Source organism: Diaphorina citri, unplaced genomic scaffold, assembly GCF_000475195.1.
Source record: "Diaphorina citri unplaced genomic scaffold, Diaci psyllid genome assembly version 1.1 scaffold12, whole genome shotgun sequence".
Lineage (NCBI taxonomy): Eukaryota > Metazoa > Arthropoda > Insecta > Hemiptera > Psyllidae > Diaphorina > Diaphorina citri.
The window spans coordinates 301505-312268 of record NW_007377451.1 but is presented as its reverse complement, the minus strand read 5'-3'; the positions used below and the strand labels follow the sequence as shown (position 1 = coordinate 312268).

At 41.4% G+C, this 10764-nt stretch overlaps 1 protein-coding gene across 1 annotated transcript in view; it reads right to left on the bottom strand.

Annotated features, from left to right (window-relative positions):
- LOC103506613 (protein mini spindles) overlaps nucleotides 1–10764 on the bottom strand; it is a gene marked incomplete at its 3' end in the record, with an annotated part of 84261 nt that overhangs the window by 63174 nt on the left and 10323 nt on the right. The window contains exons 4-14 of the mRNA XM_026821548.1: nucleotides 9995–10201; nucleotides 8833–9004; nucleotides 8700–8783; nucleotides 8567–8650; nucleotides 7965–8050; nucleotides 6732–6853; nucleotides 5575–5801; nucleotides 4980–5174; nucleotides 3932–4112; nucleotides 1338–1586; nucleotides 384–610 (exon numbers count right to left, since the gene is read on the bottom strand). Of these exons, the coding sequence (XP_026677349.1) occupies nucleotides 384–610; nucleotides 1338–1586; nucleotides 3932–4112; nucleotides 4980–5174; nucleotides 5575–5801; nucleotides 6732–6853; nucleotides 7965–8050; nucleotides 8567–8650; nucleotides 8700–8783; nucleotides 8833–9004; nucleotides 9995–10201 (1834 nt within the window). The remainder of the gene's footprint in view (nucleotides 1–383; nucleotides 611–1337; nucleotides 1587–3931; nucleotides 4113–4979; nucleotides 5175–5574; nucleotides 5802–6731; nucleotides 6854–7964; nucleotides 8051–8566; nucleotides 8651–8699; nucleotides 8784–8832; nucleotides 9005–9994; nucleotides 10202–10764) is intronic.

Sequence of the window (10764 nt, the reverse complement as noted above, 5' to 3'; positions counted from 1 at the left end):
GAGATTAGTGCTTGTTCTATTGCCAAAAAGACTGTACCTTGGGAAGTTGCTTTCTGGAATAGGCCACAGGGAACCATTTTCGTATGACCTTAGACTTATTCGATCAGTTTAAATAAGCACCATTTGTCAGCTTGGAGGGTAGGGCGCCTGCCTTGTAAGCTCTAGGTCGCGGGTTCGATTCCCGCTCGGAGCGGATTTTATCCTTAACAGATAGGGTTGCTCTCGGAACGGTTGGCTTTCTCCTATCCTGTCTTCCTTCTTCTCTCTTTGCTTTCGGGACGAAAGATCTCAGCAGTTACAGTTCCCTCTATCAACCATGCCCCCCCCTCAAAAAAAAAAAAAAAAAAAAAAAATAGAATCCTTCCCTATTTGATCCCACTTACCGGTAACAGTTGCTCCATGGCCGCCAGGCGCGTTTTCCAGTTCACATCCGTCAAATCTGCCACCATATTTGGCGGCAACATTTCCCCCGCCCTCTCCTCTACCTCCTCGTCTGATAAATCTTTCTCCGATGTCATCTTAGTGCCACCACTGGGGCCTAGTTTGGTGGAACTCGATGATTTGGCGGCCCCACCAGAACCCCCACTGCTGCCTCCTGGCTTATCTTTAGCTGGAAATAAAGTAAATCACATTTGAATCGTTCCCAGGAAGGAGGGCCTACAATATTTTTGCTACTAACATAGGCCTTTCTTCCTTTAGAACGATTGATTTGTTAATTAAGAATTAATGTTTATTTGGTAAAGATACCCTAAGTCCTAAGACAAATAACATTATTATTTCATTTTTTCGACTGTAAGTAAATATTTCAGCCTAGTTAGCATGGAGGGTAACGTGTCTGCCTTGTAAGCGTTAGGTTGCGGGTTCAATTCCTTTATCCTAAAGAGATAAGGTTCGTTCTAGGAACGGCTCGCTTTCTCCTATCATGTCCTCCTCTTTTCTACTTCGGGTCGATAAAACCTCTAATAAGACCTCCATTGCTACAATTTCCTTTATCAAACCTGGGAGAAAATCCTTCAAATAAAATACACACACTGTTAAACACACAGACAAATTAAACGCACACAAAACTGTTGGTATAATGGAACAACTTGTTCTAAGCTGACCGTCTAAATAAAGCACTACAGTCCACGTCAACTGGGAAGTCCGATGGAAGCGCATGGAGGGGAACCGCAACTTCTCAACTGTAAGTCGGACAGTTCTAAAAACCTGTTAAACACACAGACAAATTAAATGCACACAAAACTGTTGGTATAATGGAACAACTTGTTCTAAGCTGACAGTCTAAATAAAGCACTACTTAGGTGTACTTATACTTATACACACGATTCTCGACTTACCCCCAGGTGCAGGCTTCCTAGTCATAGTGGCACTATTGATGGCACCTCCTGATTTGATCACTTTGGCAGCGCCTCCCGTTTTCACCACCTTGGGCACATTACCCCCACTGGCGGATTTAGCAGGGGCATTCTTAGGTGGGGCTGTGGTAGGTCGCTCCTTCTGTGGCTTGGGCTGCTTTACACACAGCACGGCCTTGTCACAATACTCCTTGATCTGTGAATGGGAAAGCACGTGTTTCATTAGCCAGCCTGAAAGCCAGCACAGACATTGTAGGAAAAATATTGGGATGTACACAAGAAAATGGTCTAATGGTCAATTCTTGACATTAGCTAACAACAATATAAGTTTGATAGGTCTAGATAGGGAATCATTGTAACATAGTTAGTAAGGGTAAGAACCCGTTTGATGTATGTAAATAAATAAACAATTAGCCAGCCTAGTTCGCTTGGAGGGTAGTGCGGCTACCTTGTAAGCGCTACAAGGTCGCGGGTTCAATTCTCGCCCAGGGCAGATTTTATCCTAAACAGAGACACTACAGTTCGGTCTCGGAACGGCTAGGTTTCTCCTATATTTATTTATTTTGACTCTTTATTGGTTATAATTCAATGTACAGTCCACTTCAACTGGGAAGTCCGATGACCTTTGTGTTCGCACTGCGCACTCGTCAAAAAATAGCTCGTTGATTAACAAGTAAGCATGTGAATAGTTGATCCCATGGGATTTTTCACGCCGAATCGAATGGTGAAACTTTTAGAACTGTCCGACTTACAGTTGAGAAGTTGCGGTTCCCCTCCATGCGCTTCCATCGGACTTCCCAGTTGACGTGGACTGTACATTTTTAATAAAATTGAAGCCGAACAAATGCTGCAAAGGTGTTGGACCTCGATGGAACTGATCATCGTCCAACCTTCTATACTCTGCATCAGTTCTCGGAGATGACCCTGAAGCTGAAGTATTTGGAAAATAAAGCGTTTTTGCATTTTTACTGTACTGTCCCTCAATTTCAGCGTGGGCAACAATTGAACCCTGTATGACCTTTTATATTCAGCAGGTAACTTTTTGCGGGGGTATCACAAATAAAATGTTTTATTCTAATTGAATACATGCAAATATTTCAACTGGTTACACTTTAGTGTTCTTGTAGGATCTGTATGGGCAGCGCTACAAGAGATATTAGACACCTCAGACCAAGTAGCCATTTTTAGGTAGTTATAGAGGTTGCAAATATTTCAACTGGTTACACTTTAGTGTTCTTGTAGGATCTGTATGGGCAGCGCTACAAGAGATATTAGACACCTCAGACCAAGTAGCCATTTTTAGGTAGTTATAGAGGTTGCAAATATTTCAACTGGTTACACTTTAGTGTTCTTGTAGGATCTGTATGGGCAGCGCTACAAGAGATATTAGACACCTCAGACCAAGTAGCCATTTTTAGGTAGTTATAGAGGTTGCAAATATTTCAACTGGTTACACTTTAGTGTTCTTGTAGGATCTGTATGGGCAGCGCTACAAGAGATATTAGACACCTCAGACCAAGTAGCCATTTTTAGGTAGTTATAGAGGTTGCAAATATTTCAACTGGTTACACTTTAGTGTTCTTGTAGGATCTGTATGGGCAGCGCTACAAGAGATATTAGACACCTCAGACCAAGTAGCCATTTTTAGGTAGTTATAGAGGTTGCAAATATTTCAACTGGTTACACTTTAGTGTTCTTGTAGGATCTGTATGGGCAGCGCTACAAGAGATATTAGACACCTCAGACCAAGTAGCCATTTTTAGGTAGTTATAGAGGTTGCAAATATTTCAACTGGTTACACTTTAGTGTTCTTGTAGGATCTGTATGGGCAGCGCTACAAGAGATATTAGACACCTCAGACCAAGTAGCCATTTTTAGGTAGTTATAGAGGTTGCAAATATTTCAACTGGTTACACTTTAGTGTTCTTGTAGGATCTGTATGGGCAGCGCTACAAGAGATATTAGACACCTCAGACCAAGTAGCCATTTTTAGGTAGTTATAGAGGTTGCAAATATTTCAACTGGTTCTTGTAGGATCTGAATCGGCAGCGCTACAAGAGATTTTAGACACCTCAGACCAAGTAGCCATTTTCAGGTAGTTATAGAATATAATATAGAATAGAGGTTGCAAATATTTCAGCGGATTACACTTTAGTATTCTCCCAGAATCTAAAGTAAAAAAAATAAATAAATAACTATCTCTCATCACACTTCTGGGCATGCTATGACACAGGCCACATGAGTCTTGTAGCAGTTCTTTGTTTTATTTATTTAAAAATCAATCAAATGAAATCACTCACCAGGTTCATTGAGTGTTTTGAGTAGAGCCGTCACATAGGTTTTGAGTAGTTTCTTATTCAGTAATGAAAATCAATCAAACGAAATCACTCACCAGGATCATTGAGTGTTTTGAGTAGAGCCGTCACGTAGGTCTTGAGTAGTTTATTGTTCAGTAATAAAAATCAATCAAATAAAATCACTCACCAGGTTCGTTGAGTGTTTTCAGTAGAGCCGTCACGTAGGTCTTGAGTAGTTTCTTATTCAGTAATGAAAATCAATCAAATAAAATCACTCACCAGGTTCGTTGAGTGTTTTGAGTAGAGCCGTCACGTAGGTCTTGAGTAGTTTCTTGTTCAGTATGACAGGGGTACATTTGGTGAAACATCGTCCTAGGAATGCCACAGTCTCGGCTTTGACCTGAGGGTTCTTGTTGTCGAGGGCCGCTATAACGTCTTCTAGGATAGCTTCTAGTGTGGTCTGTGGAAGGAAAAAAACATTGATTAGAAAAAAAAACTTGAAAAAAAAAAAAAAAAAAAAAATACAGAGGGAAATGTATCTAACTGAGGTCTTGTCCCGAAATCAAAGAGAGAAGAAAGACAGGATAAGAGAAAGTTACATAGCTGTTCCGAGAACGAGCATCATCCGTTTAGGATAAAGTTTGCGTGAGTATCCCTCTTAGCGAACACTTTTACATTATGAAATACTCACGCAGACTTTTTCTATTGCCAGCATAATTAGCTTGGATGGTAGCGCATCTGCTTTGTAAGCGCTAGTTCGCGGGTTCAATTCCCGGCCGGGGGGCGGATTTTATCCTAACCAGATAAAGTTCGTTCTCGGAACGGCTGGCTTTCTCCTATCCTGTACTCCTCTTCGCTTTCGGGACCATAAACCTTAGCACTTTAAAAAAGAAGAAAGAAACACCTTTCCCTACAGAAAGAAACACTTACGCTGACATAGGTAGCATCCACTGCATCACGCAGGGGTGTCACCACATTCTGTTTACTTTTTCTCCTTGAACTTCTTCAGACACACGGGTAGTGTTGCGACACAGACCACACGAGTCTAGATGTTTCATTTAAAAAGAAACACTTACGCTGACATAGATAGCATCCACTGCATCACGTAGGGGTGTACCGGGTCCGACAAAAATTTGTACTCGACTTTCGATTGCACATATTTCAACGGGTTACTTTCTGGTGTTCTTGTGTTCACCCAGCACCTAAATGGGAAGTATTGTGTCTTTTATCCCCATCTGATGAGAGACATAGGTACTAGCTACGATATGGGCATTCTACGACACAGACCACACGAGTCTAGATGTTTCATTTAAAAAGAAACACTTACGCTGACATAGATAGCATCCACTGCATCACGTAGGGGTGTCACCACGTTCTGTTTCTTTTCCTTGAACTTCTCCAGACAGACGGGTAGTGTTGCACCGGCGTAAGGGTGAAACTTCTTCTTTAGACCGGATACCAGGAGTGCCAGACATTTGCATGCGATGCCTACTACCACCACGTTGGAATCCTTGGTGATCAGCTGAGGAACAGAAGACGAACGAAATCAGGTACTTTTCACTCTTCTTTTTCCTAGCGTTTTCCTATTTAAATAGGGTCGGCGTTTCTTGTCAGTGTCTTCCAGGCAGTTCTATTATGTATCTTCCAGGCAGTTCTATTATGGTTTTATTTCACTTCAAAAGTTACGTATACAAGGTAAAACTGAATTCGGCATTGATTGCGCCCTTTGATGTCATTTGCTTTGTTTGTTATCAAATAAATGTTTCTCTCCTTCTGCACATGACTATAACTGTATGAAGACTGTCAGGGTAGGATACAGTCCCTTATATTCAACAATTTAATGTGGCACCGCTTTAAAGAAGAAAAGTGTTTCAATGCAAAATTTTATTTGGTAACCAAGAAACGACTGTCACTGGACTCACCTTTTTCAACGTCTTCACCAGTTCACCAAAATCACCGGGTTCTATTTTCGGCGATTCAGTCAATATTTTCTCTAGGCCATCCAGCGCCTCCTTTCTCTCCTGCCATTTCTTCTCCTCCACTTTCTCGTAGAAGTTCTTGGGTAGTTTGGATAACACATCCACCGGGTCTAGGAGATCATATGGGTCTATGTCTGCTCCACCTTCATCCCCACTGTCACCTCCACCGTCTGGAAATGAAATATGTCAAAATGTAAATCCCTGTCTACAAAAAGTTTCGTTCTTGGAAAGTTTTTCTCCTATTCTGGTTTTCTCCTATTCTGTCCCATTTTGGGACAGTCATATTGGTTCAGTTTCCTCTATCAAATCTCTAAAAAAAAAAAAAAAAAAAAAAAAAAAAAAAAAAAAAAAAAAACAACTAAGAATTCTAGGAGAGCTAAAGAATTCTAGGAGTTTTGCAAGCATATTTAGAACAGGTCTGCTGAGATCTACAGAAAGCTCTATAAGGCTGCGCCTACATTAGAAGTGGCATTTATCTAGAAAAGACCAGAGCCGTATACGAGTATTATTCTACTAACGACACCCTGCATTTCCCATTCCAAAATATGATACAAATGATGAGTTTTTTTTCTTCGCGTGTATTACAGAGTCTGAAGAAAATCCACTTCCAATGTAGAAACAGCCTTAGCTAACAGCAATAGCAAGGGTAAATGCACAAGTTCTCGACTGATCACAGAAGTTAATAAACAGTATGCGTGGTTGGCATTTGGACAGGTGACTGTATAGGACAACAATCTATTTCGGCCTGCAATCAGCCTCGAGAGAACCATTGAAGAGCCTGGTTGTGTTCTCGAAAGCAACTTTGCACTTCAACTTTCGCAAGGTTTTCGGTAATATTACGACATCTTTTGCGAAGTGCGGAATGCAAAGTGTGAAGTTTTTTTTTTGGAATGCTGGTTGTCAATGTTAAAATGCCAGTAAAAAAGTGGGGGATAAACACCTTAGCAGTTAAAGGCTACCTTTCACATGCCATAACTGACTAGGCGGAGCTTTCTAGTCCTAGCAGGAGCAGGATTTAAGGCAACTAGTATCTTCCTAGACCTATTAGAGCAGGATAAAAGGCAATTCTATTCTAAGGTGCAATGGTATATTGCCCCCACCTAAAGATCGAGTCCGCTTACGACGCCTGATGCGAAGTAAAGTTGCTTTCAGATCATTGCTGTCAGTCACTGAGCCTATGACCCTGGGAGCTTTCATAGACAGGGTGACTTTGTTGACGGCCCTACTTGTGTTGAGGCATTGGATTCATAAAGCCGTGTCCACACATAGTCAACACCGTCGATCGATGTCGACTGAAACCGTACACTGCCTCGACAACATACTAGTATATTCACCTCTTCACCTCGTCGATCGACGGCATTGACCATGTGTGGACACAGCTTAAGAAAGGAACTGTGGTTCGAATCCCATCGCATAAAATAATTGAGGAAGGTCCTTTTAAAGACTTATTAAGATTAGGGGTCCAACAAACCCATTCCCTATTGACAAGAGAAAGTACTGTGAAATCTAAATCACACACGGTTCAAAAATTCCTGGCATTGCCTTCTTGATGGAAAAAGCATTCCGGAATCCACAATCCCCGATATACGAATATTAATTGCTCCATTTGAATAAGAAGTGTACAATAGTGTTGAGTATTTTATTTAGGTATAGGTACATCCTCTCGATATATTTTTAGGTAGAGAGATCTAGAAATTGGAATAAATACCTAATTAAAAACAGCGGTTCCATTGCTACTAAATAAAAACGGCGGTGAAACACTCATATTTTAAAACCCAAAACAAAACTAGGTACGAAGGAGAAAAAAATCTTCCACAATAGAATCATGAATCTTTCTCACTAGAAGTTTCATGTCATGAATCTTCCTCACTAGTTTCGTGGTGTTCAATCCGTTCATCATCAAGAACAATGAGACAACTTCCCATCACAATATGGGAAGTTGCAACACATCCCCAATATGGGACACAGCATCTCATTAACTCATTCTTTTTTTATTTTTTGCCATCTTTTCCTTCTCTATTTTCCCCTATTCTTTCTTCAGTTCCATATTTTTTTCTTCTTCTTTATTGTTATTTCTTTTAATTTATTATGTTATGGCTGTCCATGTATTGTAAATAAATATACTTGAGTATTTTGTTGAAAAAAAAAACCTAGCAAGTAGTTTTTCCACACACACATACCTAGTCATTGATACACATGGTCCCATTGAAGAGAGGTAGACAGTACACGTAGCATAGTAGGGTATAACAATGGATTGGATCTGATAGTTTAGCTGGGAGCTATCTCATCTCTTGAGAGGTGTCCATTACATACAGGGTGTTTCCATTACATACAGGGTGTTCAATCTAGTGATGCACGCGATGAGACAGAGCCCTGTCTCGTCTCGCAATTTCTCAACGAGACAAAATCCAGTTCTCGTCTCTTAAATTTCGAGACAAGACGAGAAATTTCTTGTCTCGTGCATCACAATAGTTCCATCCCCCTTGGTGTAATATATTTTATTTTATTTACCCCCCCCCCCCAATGGTCAATGTCCCGACATTTCATTCAATGCATTTTGTGAAAATAGTAATCAAGAGCATCATAGAAGGAAAATAATATCCCAATGAATCACCCCTTTAAAAATGGCACATTTTGGACACCCTGAATTACTACAAACTACAAAAAGGATTACTGCAAAAAGGAGCTGTCACAAATGAGCAGTGACCAGTGTTATAGGGTCAGGTTTAACACAAAAAGGGGCTTTCTTTTTCATTGTCGAGGCTGCTGAATAATTACCAAAAGTCGGCCTATTTTACTTACTTGAACCGGTTTCAGACTACTCAGCTGGGGTCGTAGGGCGGGGCCTATCCATCGGAACATTTCTATCATGAGGGCTTTACCGTACTGTATACACCCTGTATATATGCTAGACAGGGTGGTCTATTTTACTTACTTGAACCGGTTTCAGACTACTCAGCTGGGGTCGTAGGGCGGGGCCTATCCATCGGAACATTTCTATCATGAGGGCTTTACCGTACTGTATACACCCTGTATATATACTAGACAGGGTGGTCTATTTTACTTACTTGAACCGGTTTCAGACTACTCAGCTGGGGTCGTAGGGCGGGGCCTATCCATCGGAACATTTCTATCATGAGGGCTTTACCGTACTGTATACACCCTGTATATATACTAGACAGGGTGGCCTATTTTACTTACTTGAACCGGTTTCAGACTACTCAGCTGGGGTCGTAGGGCGGGGCCTATCCATCGGAACATTTCTATCATGAGGGCTTTACCCTCGTCACGTACTGTCTTGTCCTTGTGTTCCAGAATAGAGGGGCATTTCTTCAGTAGGGGTTTGATCCCAATCACCTTTTCGCCGAATTCCCTGTAGAACGTAGCATCGTTAGAAAATACATAGAATGAAATGCGCCACAGGCGATTTTTGTCCAGTTATTTTAGAGTTCATTTAACAATGTTTCAATTTTGGCAGACGAGCTATATGTCGTGAAATGTCCAGGTTTTTGTTCAATTCTCGCATATATCCTTCTTTTTCTTCGCCTTTTCCCGTGTACAGACGGGGTCGGCGTTTTTCGTCAGCCTCTCAATCAACCCCAACTAGGGTAATTGCTTTGGGCTGACATTTGGTTTTCGCTACAAATTTTGATGTCGTGAAATGTCCAATTCTCGCATATATCCTTTCTTCTTTTTCTTCGCCTTTTCCCGTGTACAAACGGGGTCGGCGTTTTTCGTCAGCCTCTCAATCAACCCCAACTAGGGTAATTGCTTTGGGCTGACATTTGGTTTTCGCTACAAATTTTACCAGTGGATGCCCTTCGCACTCAGCCTTTGCTATTTCTTTAGCAAGGGAAATTCAAGCTGGTCTACTCCCTGTTCAAAGTCCTCCAGCCAGACTAAGCTGGTCTACTCCCTGTTTAACGTCCCCCAGCTTTTTCTGTTCTTTTCAAAAAATATTGGTTTCCGGTGGTTGAAGTATTCGCCGGCAACAAGATCTAATAGCAGCCAATGAAAACCGCAATCAAGACTGCAACACACTGGCACAATATTTGACGTTGACATTGGTTTTTCCGGACGCGGAAAGTAAGTAATAAATATTGCTCTCTTCTTACCGTAATGCACACGTGATGGCATTGACACAGGCCGCAATGTTCTTGGGAGTCTTGTGGTCCAAACCCTTGATCAGTTCTTCCGAGTGGATGCCCTTCGCACTCAGCCTTTGCTATTTCTTTAGCAAGGGAAATTCAAGCTGCTATACTCCCTGTTTAAAGTCCCCCAGCCAGACTAAGCTGGTCTACTCCCTGTTTAACGTCCCCTAGCTTTTTTCTGTTCTTTTCAATAAATATTTCTCTCTTCTTACCGTAACGCACACGTGATGGCATTCACACAGGCCGCTATGTTCTTGGGAGTCTTGTGGTCCAAACCCTTGATCAGTTCTTCCATTACAATATCTTGCTTCTCGATTTCTATATACATGAGTATAATCTGTAGGGAGAGGTCTTTGGTTTTGGCTTTGGGTGCCGCGATACATTTGTTCACGATGCCACTGACTACTTCACCCACCGTCCTGAGGGAAGAAAAGGGGTCAATAGAGAGAAAATTATCTTAATATGAGTAAAAATAGATGCTATCATGCTCCCTTCAAAGAAATCATTTGTGGATGCTACCAACTAACCAACTGGATTTTACAGTGTCCAATATTTCATTGAGTACCATAGACTCGGAAGAACACGAGCACTACATTACCCCACTAGAGAACTTACTGAAGCTTTTCTCCCTGATATCGATGAAAAATCTGCTTGTTCTGTAAAAAGTGTACCTCGAAAGCGTTACATTGGTTCAAAGCTCATTTTTGCTCCCAAAATGTCCGCCCCGGCTGGGATTCGAACCCAGCGCCCCCGGGGTTGAGAGTCAATGCTCTTAACCACTCAGCCACAGAGGTGGGTTGGGTGGATTAACAATCTACATATTACACAAAAAGAAAATATGGATCAACTAAATGAATGTTGATTGTAATGCTAAATCAGCTATGCTGACGGATTGACACATCAGGGTGTCTACCAAAATGGAAAAATAAAATTCCCTGACTTTTCCCGGTTTTCCAGTCCAATTTTTCAAAATTTCCAGTCT